General features: G+C 40.1%; 1 protein-coding gene across 3 annotated transcripts in view; it reads right to left on the bottom strand.

Moving 5' to 3' along the window:
• Nucleotides 1–19,498, bottom strand: part of Bet5 (blocked early in transport 5) — a 48,505-nt gene that overhangs the window by 9,863 nt on the left and 19,144 nt on the right. For all 3 annotated transcript variants that reach the window (XM_067084566.1, XM_067084564.1, XM_067084565.1), the window contains exon 2: nucleotides 13,612–13,727. In XM_067084566.1, coding sequence (XP_066940667.1) covers nucleotides 13,612–13,710 — 99 coding nt within the window. In that variant the 5' untranslated portion in view covers nucleotides 13,711–13,727. The remainder of the gene's footprint in view (nucleotides 1–13,611; nucleotides 13,728–19,498) is intronic.

Below are 19,498 nucleotides of genomic sequence, written 5' to 3'. Positions count from 1 at the left end.
GGATGGGGCTGATAGGAATGATTGTGTGGGCCTAGATTCCAGTGCTGCTGTGATGGCTTATACTTATGCATCATCTTATTCACTAACACATTTGAACTTGCATCTGTATTCTTATCCATAACTCTTAACTGTTTCTCTGCAATTTACACAGTTCTGGCCATGGTTAACATATCATTGAGAGCTTTCTCTTCTTCTTAACACTTCACTCTCAGTTTGCTTAACAAACAACCTTGAATTACTTGGCTTTTGATTTCCCCGTCCTTATCAGCAAATTCACAATTTTCAGCCTTTTGTCGTAGCCGTGTTGCAAACTGATCAATCGTTTCACCAAGATTCTGCCTTATATTTCGAAACTCATAACATTCAAATTCTTTGTTTCTCTTTGGATGAAAGTAATTTGTTAGACCTTGTTTCACTTCATCATAATTAGCGTCATCACCACTAAGGCCTAATGTTTCGTAGATTTCAAAAACTTCATCACCTGCATAATGCACCAATAGGGCTTTTTTTCCTTTTTTTTTTGAGTTAATGGTGCAGGCTACAAACAGATTCTCTAGTTTTGTGATGTACTTCATCCATCTTGGACCTAGTGAATTTTCCTCACAATGTACGTCGAATGAAGGAAAAGACGGAATCCCAGACATCTTGTAACAAATGATGCAATCACTTTTGAAGACGTTGAATAAATTCCACTGATCCTACCACCACAGATCGCTTGTCGCCATAAATGTAACACCTTATACACATAAGGAGGGGTAGGATATGATAAAAAAACAGACCCATATGGGATGGTTAAGGAGTGTTTATTCCGCTTGGGATACAGACTACAACTACTGGCTTTCAGTGGTGCTGCCAGTGCATGATCAGTTCAAAAATACTAGCAGACGCCCAGGCTTCCCCGTGATTGGTTGAGGCATGTGCGGGAAGGCGCACGGTGCTTATGACATGTTCAAACAAAATTCATTAATTGCTGCAAGCAGTTTTTAACTTTTGACAGTTCTGTTTACCACAATATATGCTCACCTCAGTTTCTGGAGACAAAATAAGAATTACAATATACACTACAGTATACAGGCAGTCCCTGGTTTACGACAGGGGTTATTGAATTTACGCATTAATGACATAAAATCGTCGTAAACCGAAAAATCATAGATAATTGTCAAAAATCATAAGAAAACCTTACTTTTAATGCTTTGGGTGTACAGTATGGAAAATGATATAAACTGCATTTTTATTGAGTTTTTCATCAAAAATACCTCCAAATTTTTATTATTCTGCCGTTTTGGAGCCAATTTCTTCTGTCGGATCAGCGTCATGATTTTAACACGGAACATTATACGAAACCAGGAAATAATTTCTGATGAATATTTGAAAAAACTCAAACCTCGGAAGGTCGTAAGCCAGGCCCTGTAAACCGGGACTGCCTGTACTGTACTAGTGTCTCAGGCAACTTTTTGAGACCCAATTTTTTAAATTTGGGAGCCCATTTCATAACAAAAATACAGTCACAGTGAGTGTGTTTAACAGATCAAAGTGCAGTGCAAAGGTTGGGATATATTACTCCTCAAAACATTAATCATTAACCCTTTTTGATAATAATGTTCCCTATTTACAAAAAAAAAAGCGTCTCCAATGCTGGCGGACCCTCGGTGAGTTATTAGTAAGTGGAAAAAAAGTTTTTTAAAAAATCACATGCACGCTTTAGTTTTAAGATTAAGAGTTCATAATTGGCTCATTTTTTTGTCATTGCCTGAAGTTTAGTATGCAACCATCAGAAATGAAAAAAATATCATTATCATATATAAATATTGGAATATATGACAGCAAAAAAAACTCATATATAATTGTATACAAATCACTGCTGTAAGCAAAACGATTAAATCTAATGAATTAATTTTTTTAGTTGTATTGTACAATAAATTGCGATGAATTTGGTATATAACAAATTTTAAAACGATCAAAAACACAGAGAAAATATTATCACAAAATGATGCATGAATTAAGTAACGTCGGACTGAAAAATGTTTTTTTCAAAAATTCACCATAAATCGAAATATTGTGCTAGAGACTTCCCGTTTGTTGAAAAATGAAGCTAATTGATTGAATATTACTAGACTGTAAGTGTTTTAGCTTACAATTGCAGTTTTCAACCATTTCAGGTTGAGTTAAAGTTGACTGAAAGTCAAATTTTTCTATTTATCGTGATTTATATGGAAATATTTCAAAACTAATAAAAGCTACAACCATGAGTTATTTTTTGTTGTATTGTACATGAAATCCATTGACATTTTCATATATAAAACTTTATGTAACGACTAATTTAAAGCGGTGCAAAATATTGAGGACAACGACACGAAAGAATTTCTGAGATGTTCAACAAATTTGTCCAATAGCGTAAGGAAAATGTTTTTAAAAAATTCACCATAAATAGAAATATTGTGCTAGAGACTTCCAATTTATTGCAAAATGAAGTTAAACGATTGATATTACTAGAATGTAAGAGTTTTAGCTTACAATTGCGTTTTTACCATTTCGGTCGAGTTAAAGTTGACCCAGGTTGAAATTTTGGCAGTTATCGTGATTTATGTGAAAATATTTCAAAACTGATAAAAGCTACAACCATGAGCTATTTTCTGTTGTATTCTACATGAAATTGCGCACATTTTCATATATAAGTTTATGTAACGACTAATGTAAACGATGCAAACATTACGACAACATGACGAAGAATTTCTGAGATGTTCGGCGAGTTACAGCGCAAGACAGCGTAAGGAAAAAATTTTTTTCTGAAATTCACCATAAATCGAAATATTGTGCTAGAGACTTCCAGTTTGTTGCAAAATGAAGGTACATGATTGAATATTACTAGAATGTAAGAGTTTTAGCTTATAATTGCGATTTTTAACATTTCGGTCGAGTTAAAGTTGACCTCCAGCTTGAAATTTTGGAGTTATTTTGATTTATATGAAAATATTTCAAAACTGATAAAAGCTACAACCATGAGTTATTTTCTGTTGTATTCTACAAAAATTGCACACATTTCCATATATAAAACTTTATGTAACGACTAATATAAAACAGTGCAAACATTGACAACTGGGTGTGAAAGAACTTCTTCCATATGCGTATGATTTTGTTTTTTCAAAAATTCACCATAAATCGAAATATTGTGCTAGAGACTTCCAATTGGTTGCAAAATGAAGGTAAATGATTGAATATTACAGATCATAAGAGTTTTAGCTTAAAATTGCGTTTTTACCATTTCGGTCGAGTCAAAGTTGACTGAAAATTGAAATTTTGGCAGTTATCTAAAAGATTTATATGAAAATATTTCCAAACTGATAAAAGCTACAACCATAATTGTATTTTGCTGTATTGTACATGAAATTGCGCACATTTTTGATATATAAAACTTTATGTAACTGGCTAATATAGAACAGTGCAAAAATGTACGACAAAATGACGAAAGAATTTTTCCAAATTTTTATCTGAGTTACAGCCCGTCCGTAAGAAAAAAAGTTTTTTTAAAAATTCACCATAAATCGAAATATTGTGCTAGAGACTTCCAATTTGTTGCAAAATGAAGGTACATGATTGAATATTACTAGAATGTAAGAGTTTTAGCTTACAATTGCGTTTTCTACCATTTCGGTTGAGTCAAATTTGACCAAAGGTTGAAATTTTTTGTAGTCGATGTACGGTATGTCCACTCGGCACCCAACAGACAATTTTAGTCGACGTATGATACGTCCAATAGGCGTTTAAGGGTTAAAATACCTTATATTTTGATGTTATCACAAATTTGCACTTGAGAGTAATTTAGAAATTCAAAATGCAGTGATGAAAATGAATACTAAAAACATACACACACTCTCCAACATAAGAGTGATTTGCATTTATGGGGAGTTACCCGCTAACACTATATAACTGCTAACTAGCAGTATATCATTATAAATATCTATCTATAATTTTCTATTAAAAGTTTTGAATATATTATATGACATCTACAAAACAATGTCTTACATACTGTGCTATTCAAATAACCATACCATAGCCCTGACAGGGAGGAAGTGAAGTCAGCTAATGAAAGATACTGAACATGGAAGTAAAAATGAACCCTATTGAGGTTGTTAATATGCACCTAACAATATCAAAAGAAATAAAGTAATGACAGCCAATTAATACAAAATATGTATTTCATTATTGACATATGAACTGCCTACACTTAAGGTTACAATCTAAAACACTGCTTACTGTGAGCATTTAAAAAAATCAGTTTTTGATCATATTTTAATTAATGTTTTTTATTAGAAGTTTTGAGTAAATTATATATTCATTTTGTTTATTTTTTAAATACCCTATTCATAGTTTTATTCAGTACATATAACTGCAATTTTGTGCATGATCTTGATATGGGGATCAGCTGACTAAAGGTGCACTAGAAATTAAAAAATAATTGTACATTACTCTGTCTTTGAACATTTATAAATACTGTAGTTAACGTTGTTCCTACACAAATACAAACCCTTGGTCTTTACATGTGGGACTAACTTTCAGCGAGCTGGAATCTGGCCATTAAACTTTTGCAAGGAGGATATGATAACAGTTACCGATGGTAGGGGTGGAAGCACCATCCATCAAGCTGGTATACTTTTGGCCGCAGTCCGGTATAGACGTGCGTTTATTTCTCTGTCCTGCTCTTCAACTCTCTCATGTGTTTAAATATATTTATTTTTATAATAGATTTTGTATTTTTTTTTTTTCAAGAGGAAGCATCAGAGAAGCAAGAAAGCGCCATCTTAGAAGGGGTTTTCTCCTTCTTCGATGGCAGCTTCTCAGTCTCCTTCTGGTTCCTTCTATTCCCAATCTTCCTCCAGTTGCTGCTTCTTCCTTGGAAGATTTTACCCTTCCCATTCTTCCTTAGCTTCATTTTTGGGAGTTCTGGGTGAAGGGTCAAGACATATTACCTCTCTCTCTCTCTCTCTCTCTCTCTCTCTCTCTCTCTCTCTCCCTTTTCTCTCTGGGGGGGGGAGGGGGGAGTTTCCCCACTGTGAGGGAGGCGGCAATGCCATCTTGTTCTATTTCAGGTTTGGAGGCTCAGAAGATGGCTGGCATCTGGGCTCCTCTAGGCCTTCCACGAGTACTAACCTACAGTGGCCTATTGTCCCATTTCCTGTCCTCTTGCTTTCTCACATCATCTGCTTTGACAGTTGCCAGCCTTGCTGCTCTCCCCTTGATTGTACCAGTGATGCCAAATCAGCCTTTGGTGTACCCTGACCAGCATTTTGAGTTGGCAGCTGCAGCGGCTAACCTGTTCACCTCTTTGTACACCTAAGGTTCCAGAATCTAGATCTGTTGACAGTATATCACTCTCAGAGCTCTGGAACCCCTTTTGTGGTGGTGGCTTTTCCTCGCAGAGCTTTGGACCCCCTACTGCAGTAGTGGCTTTTACTTAGGATCCATCTTCTGATGGTCTCATGAAGCAGTGGTTGACAGAGTCGACATCATTTTCAAGAGAAGTTCACTCGTGTTGTGAAGAAGAAGCGTTGCACCATGGCCGTAGTTCTCCCACTCCACCTCACAGCTGTCTTGCTAGTGGGGAGGTGTCACGTCCAGCTGCTTCTTGCCCTTCAGTTTTTCACTCTAAGAAGAGATCAGCGATCGGAAAATCTATGGCAGTGTCGTCTTTGCCAGCCCCTTCTCGTCTATCAGTTTTTCACTCCAAGCAGAGAATGGAGATCGGAATATCTACCTCGGTGTCGTCTTCCCTCTATCCCCTTGTTTGTGTTCATAAGAAGGATGACAGGTCCTGTTTAGAAATCCCATGTGGGGAAGGCTTCAGAAGTTCAGTCATTTCCTTCTTGGTCCCGCTTTGTTTGATGGACATGAGAGATTCTGAACAGCCGCGGACATGTTTCCAGCCTAGGCTGTTGTCACCTCATCGCTCACATGTCCATGACCTTACTCTCCATCATTCCAGAACTCCTCCCTGTTCACGCTCTCCAAGGAGGCCCTCTGATCGTCATTCCAGCTCTCACAAATGTGTCCTGTTGCACGTCCGTGTCCTTGTAGACACACGTATGTGCAGTTAGTTCAATTCCAACTCAGTCAAGAAGTGGTGTCTAGGAGCCCCATTTCTTCTGACTTGATGTAGTTACACTCCTCCTGCAAGGAGTGGGAGATGTGAGCAGTAGCTCCTGCTGCTGTAATTACCAGTTGATCCACAACCCGAGGAGATAATATTCTGTGGATCTTAAGACAGTTTCAGGAGTCTCGGTGTCCAAATAAGCACTCCTTTGATAGCAATGACACCAAGTAGGGCCATGGTTACACTATCCTCCTCCAGAAACTTTTCATTCATTGCAACATTGACCAAGGCGGCAGCCTCCTACACTTCCTTTCTTGAAACTTAAGCACAGTTCTTTTCAGACTTTCAAGAGTCTCAAGTTCCAAGATAGACACTCCTTGGTGTAATAGCAATGACACCACAGTAGTGCCATGGCCAACAAAAGGTCCTAGTGTTCTTTCATCTGCTCTATTGCAGTGCGAGTACATGGGGCAGAGAGAACATTCAGTGCAGTGGCCAACCAGACATCCTAAGCAAGAAGGATGTAATTACATCATTTATTCACTGAAGTCAGGAGATAAGGGCAGTTGATCTTGGTACTTCAACTTCCGGATTCGTTCAATCTCTGAAGATGCTTGATCATAGTCCTTCTTTCTTGTCTTACTGAATTTGGCACTGCTCTGTTCTGTCTTCTCGCTCCTTTGAATAAAGTAAGACATCTTTGGTATCCATTTACATCTGGAAGCTTACACCTTTTGTCATTCTACGTTTCGAAAGTGATCATTCCACTTCTATGGTCCTGTGGTGCCAATGACAATATGATGTCTATGTTGCGCCAATGACAGTATGACATCTATGTTGCCTCCATTCATTACCATCGAGTTGGCTGAGAAACGGTTTCCAAACTGTCATTTCTCTTGACTAGTGAGATGATCAAATGGGAGTACTGTACCCCTAAACTTCTTGGTGGACATCAGTACATTTTGGAACAGATCTTTCAAAGCCAAGGGCATCGTTCTCTCCATCACATTCAGGAAGAACCTGTCAGTCAAGTACTAGGATGGAATGCATTCATGCAGATTACAATCATCTCCTTTTACCTTGGGACGTTGCCCATGGGTCCTTGGACGCCTTTTCCTTGGATCCTACGGTGGATGCTCAGCAAGTCATGTCATTCACCCAGCTCTTGAGGGACAGGTTGCATCTCGCCTAAGGCGTGCGGCTGCTAGGAGTAGGTGTGCATGGGACTGGTCTCCTCCCTTCCTCCTGTCTTCCTTCCTCTTCCAGTGGGAAGAGGAACAGTGAATGAGCCGTCACGTGCTGGACTGGCGTGCATGCCAGTGATCTAGATGATTGAGTATCCCATCTTTAATCTAGCTCTATTTGGATTAGTAGATGCAAATCCTTCCTTCTGTCTAGCAAGGGGAGAGAGGGACTGACTATGAGCAAACCAGTTGGTTATTCTTAGTGTTATAGTCTCCGACACTCAAGGTTCATCCAAACCTTTTCAAATCAAGGATATTACATTCCTTTAATTCGAAATGCCCAGAAGTCTGATGATTTGAACATCTATCTTGTTCAATAGATCAGAGGTATGGTCTTCTTCCTTTGCTCTTTCATGACCAGGAAGAGAGTACTGTACCCAGGTGAGCCGAACTACCTGTCAGTTCAGAGAGTTACTCGGAATCCCCCCCTCCAAAAGTAAGTCTCCCATATGTAAAGACCAAGGGCTTGCATTCATGTAGGAACAAATGACATGTTTTAAAGTAATTTATATTTTTCCTAACATACAAACCTGAGGTCTTTACATTAAGGGCCCACCTCTTACCACCCTCATCTCTTACCTGGGCCAAAAGGTAAACTGTGTAGAACTGAATGTATACCTATTTGGTGGGAGGGGCTTCCGCCCCTACCACCGGTAACTGTTACCATATCCTCCTTGCAAAAGTTTAACGGCTGGATTTCCAGCTTGCTGAAAGTATTCCCATATGTAAAGACTTCAGGTCTGTAAGTTATGAAAAATACAAATTACTTTAAAAATTTTTCATTTTTATATGTTAAGAGAGAGAGAGAGAGAGAGAGAGAGAGAGAGAGAGAGAGAGAGAGAGAGAGAGAGAGAGAGAGAGAGAGAGAGAGAGAGAGAGAGAGTTTTCATTTTTATATGTTAAGAGAGAGAGAGAGAGAGAGAGAGAGAGAGAGAGAGAGAGAGAGAGAGAGAGAGAGAGAGAGAGAGAGAGAGAGAGAGGGGGGGATTTTTGTTACAAGTGTTAAACTACTGGATGTTTCTGGTAAATCTATCCTACATCAGTTTTCACAGATATTGCATTTTTTCCAATACAGCACTCTATGGAGAGTTTCTACCACAATATAATACTTCACTGCCATATTAATGATCGTACTACCCTGGACAGGTAGCCTTGTGCCATTTTAGACACACGCAGGTTGCGCAAAACCCATTTTTTCATTGTGCGCAGCGTCCCTTCAAGTAGGTGGACTCATTTTTCTGGAATAGCTAGTCTTTGTCGAGCTGACATGGAGAGTAGACGTGCCGCACTTGAAGTCCGCCGAACACAGTATTTTCGGTGCCAAAAGTTTCTTTTGTGTGTATTTCAGCACTACCTTACCTTGTACGTAAGTAAAAGTGATTTTCAATACTTTTGTAAAATTTATTGCTGCATCATTGTTATTTGGACTATAGTGATAATTTTCGGTGGAAATATTAACGGATGGTTGCTTTTACATAGACCAACTGCCATTTTGGACATTGCTCATGGCCAAGATGGTTTTTTGTACTTTTCTAATTTTCCATTTTTCATGTTTTCAGGTTTCGCCATGTCGAGAAGAAATTTCGTGAAGGAGGAGGACTACAATAAGCTGCTTTTTCTGAGGATGACACCAGTGATGTGGAGGACCCTCAGAGATTGTTATCGAAGCAGACAGGGTGTTTGATGACCTGCACCGACGCCCTGCGTGGGAGGATGAGGAAGTAGAAGAAGTCACTCATGAAGACTTGGAAGACGAGTTGGAATGCCTCGCACCCCAGGAGGACGAGCCTTCTCGTCGAGGGCTGCAACAGCTTTGCCCTTCCTTAGCCCCTCTGAGTTACAAAGCAGGAGGAGGAGGAGAAGACCACTACATCCTGCAGCTGGTGAAGCCCTCAAGAAGTTACCACAAGACATATACAGAGGAAGGACAAAACAGTGTGGCACTCAAGAGCCAAACCCTGCCATGCCATCTATTTCAAGGAGTGACAACATTGAGGAGGGGCTCCTACTACAAACACACTAACTGCTAAGACACCCTTGGAGGTGTTTTTCGTTGTTCATGAACGACCCCTTGCTGGCAGAAGTGTGTATGCATACAGGTGACAAAATCACGTCCTTGCGTGATAAAGTGAAACGCAAAACAACCCCATCTTCAAAGACCTCCAACTCATGGAACTGAAGGCACTACTTGGTGTGCTTATCATGGCAGGGGCACGCAAGGACAACCACCTCACTACAGAAGAGATGTTCTCCCCAGCATTAGGATGCCCCTTCTACAGGAGTGCCATGAGCGAGCGGCGCTTTGCATTCCTCATGAGGTCCTTACGGTTTGATAATGCTGGCACAAGGACAGACCGTCTGAAGACGGACAAGTTCGCCCATATCAGGGAAGTTTGGAATACTGTCATCCGGCACTGCATAGGCAACTACTCTCAGGGCCTCATCTTACTGTAGATGAACAACTGCTAGCCTTCAGGGGCGTTGCAGCTTCCGCATGTTTATTCCAAACAAACCAGCAAAGTAAGTAAATATTTTCTTCTGAATATTTGTTAAATATTTTGTATCATTAATTATCATTATCAGTAATACTTTTTGTTTTACAATTTTCAACATTTCTGTTATTTCATTATAACAAATCTTTCAAGTTTTGATTTATAACTAATGTTAGTTTTCTTCTTTCCTCTTTAGGTATGGTATCAAATTGGTCATGGCTTGCGATGCAGAAACACATTATATGTGCAATTCAATCCCCTACTGTGGCAAGACCACTGGTGCTGACAGGGTCATATCGCTGGGGAGTTTTTTACTACAGAGTTGGTCAAGCCCTTCAGGACGTCGGGGCGCGTTGTTACCACCGACAACTGGTTTACATCCCTGCCCTTAGCAAAGAGCCTGCAGAAATATGGGATGCACTTGGTGGGCACTATTCGTCCTAAACCCTACATGCCTCTGGAATTGCTAACATTTCCAATGGAGTTGGGACAGTCGGTTGCTGTCTACAACTATGAAGATAAAGCAACCCTGATGTGCCAACGTGTGAAGTCAACCAAGAGGATGCAGATTTTATCCACAGTCCACCATCAACCCACACTTGTGGAACGCCAGAAGACGCACATCCACATGTACTATAATGCAACAAGGGAGGGGTCGACACTTTCGACCAGCTGTGTGCTGCCATGACCTGCAGCAGGAAGACCCGTAGGGTGGCCCTTTGTGTGTCTTCTTTGGCCTACTCAACATCGTGGTCAATAACACCTTCATAATATATCAGCACTGACCAGAAAATCCCAAAGTTTCCGAAGAAAATTTGCTATGGATTTGCACTTGAACTTTGTCGTCCCTGGGCATTCAACCGCCTGCAGCAGAAGAGATATCTTCCAAGGGATGTCTCATCCCTGATTTGTTCTGTGTTTGAGGTGGAAGACATCACCGTTGCCACAAATGAAGGCCAGGATGCTCTGAAAAAGCAGCAGAGATGCCATCTTTGCCCTTCCTCCTCTAATGCGAGATCAAAAATTTTGTGTAGCAACTGCACGAAGACAACCTGTGCCCACCACCTGAAGTACACCTGTGAAAAGTGCTCCAATTCCTGGTAAAGTGTTCCCAAATTATTATTATTATTGTCTATTGTTTATTTTTATTATATATTACATTTAAAAACATTTAACATAAAAATAAAACCTTTTAAGCCATGTCATACTCATTTTTACATGAAAAATATTTTGGCACTGGATGGCAGTGTGTGGTGCCATCCAAATGTACCTGTTTTGACCCATTTATACCTTTCAAATTATTTTATTTTATTTTTCCCATGATTTTAGATGCTTGCAGAATACTTATAAAAAATTTCATCCAATTCCATAAAGATTTAGTGGTAGAACAAAAATATTTTGTTATGCAAAGTTTTCTATTGATTTAAAAAAAAAAAATGTACATATATTTCTCCTCTTTCCAGATTTTGCAGTTTTTGAGCTATCACAGCCTGACTAGTCTCAAAATGGTGCTCAACCCTTCGTCTTTCAAGCCTGCCTCGTATTTCTCAAGAATTCTGAACCTCAGGATACTCTTTTGTAGTATAAATGTATGTAATTTAATTTTGATACTTATTGTCAGATTTTGAATAAATAGGGTATTGTTTTTATTACTAGAGTTTTTCTCCTACACCAGTAGAAAAAAAGTACTTGCTCAGTAGTTAAAAAAAAAAAAAAAAAAAAAAATTGGTCCCATACGACCCAGTAGTCGACGGCCAAAGTTCGTGTGTCTAAAAGTACACTACCCTACCTGTGTGTGACAGGTTTCCGAGGCTACCTGTCCAGGGTTAAGAGAGAGAGAGAGAGAGAGAGAGAGAGAGAGAGAGAGAGAGAGAGAGAGAGAGAGAGAGAGAGAGAGAGAGAGAGAGAAATCATCAAAGCCAAACTTGCCAGGCTACATTATATTTTTTTTTTTTTAAACTCTTATATTTTTTTGGTAAAACTATTCTATGTCATTTTCCATGGGCAATGTGTTGTTTGCTAACCTACTACTGTATGAAGTTTTCCTACCCATTTTATGCTTTATCAATATTCACACTAAAGTGGCCATTTAATCAAATTCCATGTAAAGAGACAGAACCTCATAGACTATCTGCAATCATTACAATCTTTCCTAGACTTGTAAGGGGCATACTGCACTGTACTTTGAATAAATTTTAATTTTCTAAGAATGTTTTCAATAATTTTAAATCTTATATGAAAAGAAAAAAAAAACGTGTTTTATCAAATAAAACTTCAAATGCTGTATGCAGTCTTGGGCTGAACATATTGAGTACTATACAGTATAGGTACAATATATGGTACTATACACAGTAACACCTCAACTTAAAGAGACACTTTTGGAGTCTGGCCTTTCTGATAAGTAATAAAGACCATATTTTATAGCCTGCACTTGAATATTTTCCTAATATCTTACAGCTGACAGAAGTTCCACATAGTTCCTAAACTAACGTAAATTGTAAATTACTCTTAACATTCAATTTGAGAGAGATATAAAAAAAATTTATCACATCCAAAATAGTACCATAGGAAAAATATACCCAAAATATGGTAGCTGATTTGTACAGAAGTCTACTAAGCTGAGGTCTGCTAAGCTGAGGTACTATATTGCTTTTATATACTCTACCTATATAGAATTATAAACTGATTCATCACAATTTTGAGTTACAACATAGTTCTCAGTCCCAACATTGTCATAAATCTTGAAACATATGTATCAAAAAAGGACAAAGTACGTGAAAATCTTTAGACAAGACATTACAGTATGAGGTCTAGATGATATGACTATTTTGGTATAATACTGAATAGACCCATTCCACCTGTTGAAGAGATTTTGCAAGCTCACCAGGACTTACATAATGAGGGAGAGGCAATAACTTAGATGCAATCATACAGTAAAAATACTACAAGCCTTAAAAGAACATCTTGTACCTGAAATGTTTAAGGCTGAGCAATTACAGGTTCCAATTGTCCTAATGAAATCATCTAATCAGATCTGGGAGTCAAGAATAAGTCCTGGGATACTTGTAAAAGTTAGCACTCTGAATATGTAATAACCGAAGGAAGTATAAATTTGCAATCAATTATTTTGAAAATACCAATTAAAATTATTTTGGAGAAATAAAGAGCACCCAATTGATACTATGCTGCAGAATGAACAAGCTGATTTCATGAAAAGAAAGAGGATGTAGTGATAACATATTCACTGCTTGACATTGAGTGCAACATGCCAATGAGATGATAAGGCCACAGTGTGTTCTGAATATTGAAAAAGCATTTGATAATGTTTCATGTAATGTGTTATGAACTATCATGATATTTTATAGGATTCCTAAGATGCTTTTAAATATTTATAATTTGTAAAGTTGTGTTTCAAGAAAATCTGTGTGATCCATGTGAAGTAAGGACTGTTGTGATGCAAAGTGGGATTCTATCAACTTTATTTCTTTTGACTTTGCTTGCACAGTTGCTACTGAAACATATGCAGGCATTAATTAGAAAGAAAAAGATGATCTTGACTAAGCTGAAAACACTACTGATATGAAAAACATATGCAGGCATTAATTAGAAAGAAAAAGATGATCTTGACTAAGCTGAAAACACTACTGATATGAAGAAGTTGTGAGGAAATATCACTGGTAATACAGCTCCTAGGTCAGAAAGATAGAGTAGGTATTTAATAAAAATTTTCCCAAAATATCAATTATATGAATTTGAGGAGAGAATGAGAAAAACAGTCCAAACTAACCTCATCTCTTGTCATGCCTGACAGTTTTCGACGAGTCCACTCTGTGTAGTTCAGTAGCTGACCATTCCGATCAAAAATATAGAGATTGTAGATCGTCATAGCTAAAGATTACCAATCTGTATAAATTAAAAAGATACAATATTACTGAAAATGTGAAAATGTATCGTAAAATTACAGCGTTTGCCAAGAGAAAGTGCTTTATACATAATATTTCTATACAGGCAGTCCCCGGTTTACGACGGGGGTTCCGTTCTTGCGCCGCGTCGTAACCCGAAAATCGTCGTTAGCCGGAAAATCGTCGAAAATCGTCAAAAATCATAAGAAAACCTTACTTTTAATGCTCTGGGTGCATTGAAAACGATGTAAACTGCATTATTATTGAGTTTTACATAAAAAAACCTTCAAATTATGATTATTCTGCCATTTTGGGGCCATATTTCTTCCGTCGGATCGGCGCACGCACGTCGTAACCCGAACATGCGTCGTAAGCCAGGAAATAATTTCTGATGAATATATTTGAAAAGCGTCGTAACCTCGGAACATCGTAAGCCGGAACCGTCGTAAACCGGGGACTGCCTGTATAGTATTATAAAGTTGAAAAATTGAAAATTTCTAATATGCCACAAAATTTATTTTTACATATGTCTTAATACCTAGACATTCTCAGTCCCAAAGTATTCTAGAGGAGTGCACCAACTGGACAAATTACACAAAGGAACATCCAGAAAGAAATTTTCTTTTATTGAAATTGTATTCATTTTTGTGATCATACAAACTAGAGCCTTCTTATCATTTTCTGTGTCAAATAACCTTAGTAAAAGAAGAATTTTTCTTCTACACTTCATAACCCCTTCACTGAATCTTTTTTTCTAATATTTTTCAATTGGGAATTTTAATCTTCACACTGGTAATCCTTCCTAAGTCTAAGGCCATCCCAACTGCATATAATTGCAGTACAACATAATAAATTGACACTTTCTTGTCATTATTATACATCTCTTGCCTCCATCTTGCTGCATCATTATTACTGCTCATAACTTCCATCAATCCTTACACAATTCCTAATTATATAATGCTGTAATCTTCTGGAACGGATTAGCGTCCAGGACGGGGCTCTACTGTACATAGCTACTAGCTTTCCACAGTCTTAAGAATTCAAATTTTCGCGGTGGCGCTACCATCGCTAGTGTAGGTGCCAGGATCCCGCCCACTTTTGGGAATGACAGGTACAATTCAGCAGAGCTTAAATTTGTTTGATGCCCAAATGTCCATTGTGGGGAGAAGGGTGGGCTCCGATTATGTAATTGCTTGGTAAATATATATAAAATTTTATTTTATCATAAAAAAGTGACTTACCAAGCAATTACATAGCTGATTCCACATTGTGGGGAGGTGGGAATCATGGACATGTTCTAAACCAAAACATTAATAAAGATAATGACTTTGAACTAGAGAGGTTGCTAGCATTAGGTCAATGCTTGCTCTACCTTAACTGGTAAGAGAGCTGCTTTAGGTGGGTACCACCTCTGGTCAGCGCTCATCTTAACCTGTAGAGGACGTGGCAGTATTGGCCAAGAGTCGCCTCTACTTTAGTGGGTACTTTGCAACCATGGAAGTTCACCAATGGCTGACAAAGGCAAAAAATAGCATCCTTGCCCTGGGCATAGGCCAGAATAAACACAATACTGTCACCTACAACTAAAATAAAGAACCACTAGCCCCTAACCCAACCATTAAAACTAGTGGGTACTCTAAGTACACTGTACCCCAAGGCTTCCCTTAAACTCGACAACCTTACAACAAGGCGAAGGGACAGAAGAGCGACAGAGAGCTCTTCATGCTTCCTTTCTCAACTATGTCAGCCATGGATCCCGGAAGTCAGAGCCAAGCACCTGGAATTTGGCACCGAGAGCCCCACTGTTGATTCCTAGCACCCAACTACTAGCTCTGAATTCTCCACAGTTGGCACCAAATGGTAGAGCGCGTAAGATTGACGAGGTGGGGGCCAAGCAAATCAAAAAAGAGGGATGCTCCTGACTGAGAGCGAAAGCTCAAACCTCATAAGCTTTGACCATAAGGGAAGAAAAACCATCTTCCTAAACTTGACAATGCACTTCTGTAATCGAACCTCTAAGGAAGAAAGAAGGCACATTCTTTGGCAGACGGTGTGAAGGGATCTTCACTGTACACTGAAGCTTGTTGGAGGGTCATCTGATCTTTTCTGTCCTCCGAAGATGGAAATTCAAGGTTCCCACACGACAAAGAAGTCTCTCTTTCTCCTCTGGCCTGAGGATGTCCGTTAAGCTCCTAATAACGGACAAGCGAAGCTAAGGCTTGGAAGTGTCCTCATTCTTGGTGAGGAAAACAAAAGAGAGAGAGAGAGAGAGAGAGAGAGAGAGAGAGAGAGAGAGAGAGAGAGAGAGAGAGAGAGAGAGAGTACTATATACTGCATTTCCATTTGCAAAACCTACTCTCATGTTGAAGGCTTACCGCCTGCTAACAAGTTTGCGATCGCTAATGCCACGAGAAAGAGTGTCTATCTACCCAGTGAGATTCTTAAAAGAGGTCAATCTGGGATGTTCAAAGGTTGAGCTCATAAGCCACTTCAGAACAATGTCCAAATTCCAGGAGAGAAAATCCTGGCTTTCTAATGGGGGGTCCGCTCCTGTGCGACTCCTTTCCTCCCAAAAGAGACGAAGCTCACCTCCAACGGTTGCATGAAGGACAAAAGCTTCAATTCTTAGCAGTGGGCTTGAAAGTAAACTTCTTGATGGACCCCGAGGGAGGACGCAGGTTAGTTCGAGGTCTGGGTTGAGGTCATGATCTTGTTCCACAAAAGGGCTGCGGTTGCAATGGCAAGAAATACTTGGAAACTGAGGGAGTTTCCTTCAGGTGCTGGGCAGACTGAGCTAAAAGATCCATGCTGGATTTCTCCTGCAGGGCTGATAACACTTAGTTAACTGTCTCCTGAAGGAGGAGATGGGTCTTGCCTAAGGGAGAAAACAAGAGCGCTGATTTCCTCATAGTGGTTACTCCATTTGTGGCAAATGAACACCACAACTTCTGTTTCTTGAGGATGCCAATCGAGAAAAGAGAAGCAAGTTCAGCGAAACCATCCCTGACGGCTTTGTCGGCGCACGATATAACACCCAGCAAATCAGAAGCGAAATCTTCATCAAGGTCCGGACAGTCTTCAATTTTTTCTCGCCAAAGCTCCCACAGTCCAGTGCAGAAAAGTGAAGCTCTCCAAACCTTTAAAAAAGTTCTTCACGAGATGGACAAGATTGAGAGAGGAAAAAATAATCTTGGCCGAGACAAACACATCTCGGTGAGTAGTGTCAACCAGACCACTGGGAGAAGGCAGATACTCCCAATGAAGGCACCTCTCTGGTGATATAGAAGTGGTGTTTCTTCTTCAAAAGCTTAGAGGGAGGGAAGGCAAAGGTAGCTTTACCTTGCTCCCTCCTGTAGGTCAATGATTCATCCACCTCTCGAAGGAATTTCCTGGGGAGACAAGCAGCGTCCGAAAAGCATTTCCTCATGAGGAAGGTAGATGCAGGCAAAGTCAGGAAAGTTTGCCAGAAAGAACTTCAGCAAACTGAGTAAGCCGATGAAGGGGTGGAATCGTGCTCTGCTTCCTCCTTATCCGACAAAATCGGAGACAAAGACAGATCGTTGTTCTATGAAGACAAAGATCTTTTCTTCAAAAAACCCATAATATCCCCCAGCTGACGACAATGCAGGGCCAAGGAAGAATCCCCCTGCGAAGACGGGTGTGGAAGTGGTGAGGTTGGTGCCGAGCAGACTGAAGTTAGTGCTGCGTGGGCTGAAGGAGCCAAGTGTGGCACTGAAGTGAGCGACACGCAACTGAAATGAGACGGACGCTCGGAAGCGCGAGACCGAAGAGAAGAGGGCAATGGACGCTTAAGAGGAAGATCAGAGCATCTAGGCACAAGCACTGGTTGCTCAAAAACCTCACCAACTTCTGGCTGTCCGAAGGTGGAATGGTGAAACTGCACGAATGTTGCAGACTGGCATTTGTCTCCTTATACCTCTTACCAGGAGGAGGAGAACTGTCCACAACAGCAGAACGCCTCTTCAAAGGCCTAGAGGCGACAACTCAGAGCTGCTGGCGCGTCCTGTCAGGCGACAAGTCACTGAGTCCGATGACAAATGATCAGCACTAACCAAGACGCCTTTCCAGTGGTGCTCGAAGACAGATGATCAGCACTAACCAAGACACCTTTCCAGTGGTGCTCAGCCACAGCCTGGGAACGGACAACAGGCTCGGCAGAGGGGGCAACTACCGGTGGGCAAACCCCACCAGCCTCCCTTGGACTTCCGGTATGTCTTCTCCTCGGTGTGGGGGAGCAGGACAGGGACCTTCGTCTAGGAGCACTGGTGGGACGGGTAGCCACCTCCTCATTATGCACAACACTGTCACTTTGCACTACACTACTGACACTGGGGACACTGAATCCCGTATCAGTGCTGGCTAAAAATGGTATTTTCATTATAAAATAAGTTTTTAAATATACTTACCTGGTAGTTACATATATATAGCTTTATCCCGCTTGATTATGTGGTAACAAAGGCAGAAATTCAAAATTTGAGACAATCGCAATAGATGGTCAGGTGGCCATACCTGAGCGCCCTTTACCAGGTACCTGGAACCATTCCCAATTGTCCTCAGAAATTCCATGCCCCTGTTCTCAGAGGGGAGGAGGGAGGGACCTTTTACATATGTAACTACCAGGTAAGTATATTTAAAAACTTATTTTATAATGAAAATACCATTTTTAAATATCTAACTTCCCTGGTAGTCACATATATATAGCTGATTGACACCATTGGTGGTGGGTTAGAGAACCAAAACACCGTTGGGAATTCGTATAATTACTAAACACTATATATTAGCTGTAACCATACTCTGGTTCTTACCTGATAAGGAAGCTGGCTTCATAGTTATCCTGCCTCATTTGCCTGCATTCCTTGAGAGACCCAGCGACCCATCCAGGGGGCTGTAGAAAGTCTCTATGGGGCTGTCACACGGTCCTCGACCTTAACATGACTAGACCACCACCCTTGCTATCCTGGCATAGCCATGATCAAAGAGTTGACCACCTGACCCACTAAAATCACTAAAATCACTAAAAACACACTCCATAAAACCTAACTTAGACTTGCATCCCCAGACTGTGGAAGGTTGCAACAACCTTCACAGACAACCTGTGAGTTCAAATCAAGAAAAAGCAAGGGTATAATAAAAAAGGTTATAGGTTAGAGGCAGTAGTACCTTCTCCAACTACGGCGCGCGGAGGCAACGTACGGACCCAGGGAACAGCAATCCTCATATTGGGTCTGTACTTCTTTCAGGTAACAATCTGCGAAGATAGACTTGCTTCATTAGAATGTCGCTTCAAAATCGATTTCATAGACTTGTTGTGTCTATAAGCCATCGGTCAACACAGCTCTTACTAATCAGAAAAAGTTTGACTTTGAGGATTGGGAAGCTAAGCTTTCACATTCTTGGTGAGCTTCCTTATTAAACATTCTTGGTGAGCTTCTTCCTTATTAAGTCCTTGATAAAGAACGCCAGTGCATTCTTTGATAAGGGTAACAAAGGTTTCTTCACCGAGCACCAGAGGTGATCTGTCTGACCTCTCATGTTTCTGGTCCTCTGTAGATAAAATTTTAGGGCCCTAACTGGACAAAGGCCTCTCTCTTTTTCCTGTCCTACTAAATGAGACAGCCCTGGTATGGAAAAGGATCTGGGCCATGGTTGGGAAGGGTTCTCGTTTTTAGCTTAGAAAACCAAGTTGAAGTGAGCAGACTGCATTTTCCCCATTGAAGCCTACCTTCTTGCTAAAGGCTTGTAATTCTCCTA

The sequence above is a fragment of the Macrobrachium rosenbergii genome, chromosome 41, assembly GCF_040412425.1.
Source record: "Macrobrachium rosenbergii isolate ZJJX-2024 chromosome 41, ASM4041242v1, whole genome shotgun sequence".
In the NCBI taxonomy this organism is placed as follows: domain Eukaryota; kingdom Metazoa; phylum Arthropoda; class Malacostraca; order Decapoda; family Palaemonidae; genus Macrobrachium; species Macrobrachium rosenbergii.
This window is presented reverse-complemented; position numbering and strand designations above follow the sequence as displayed.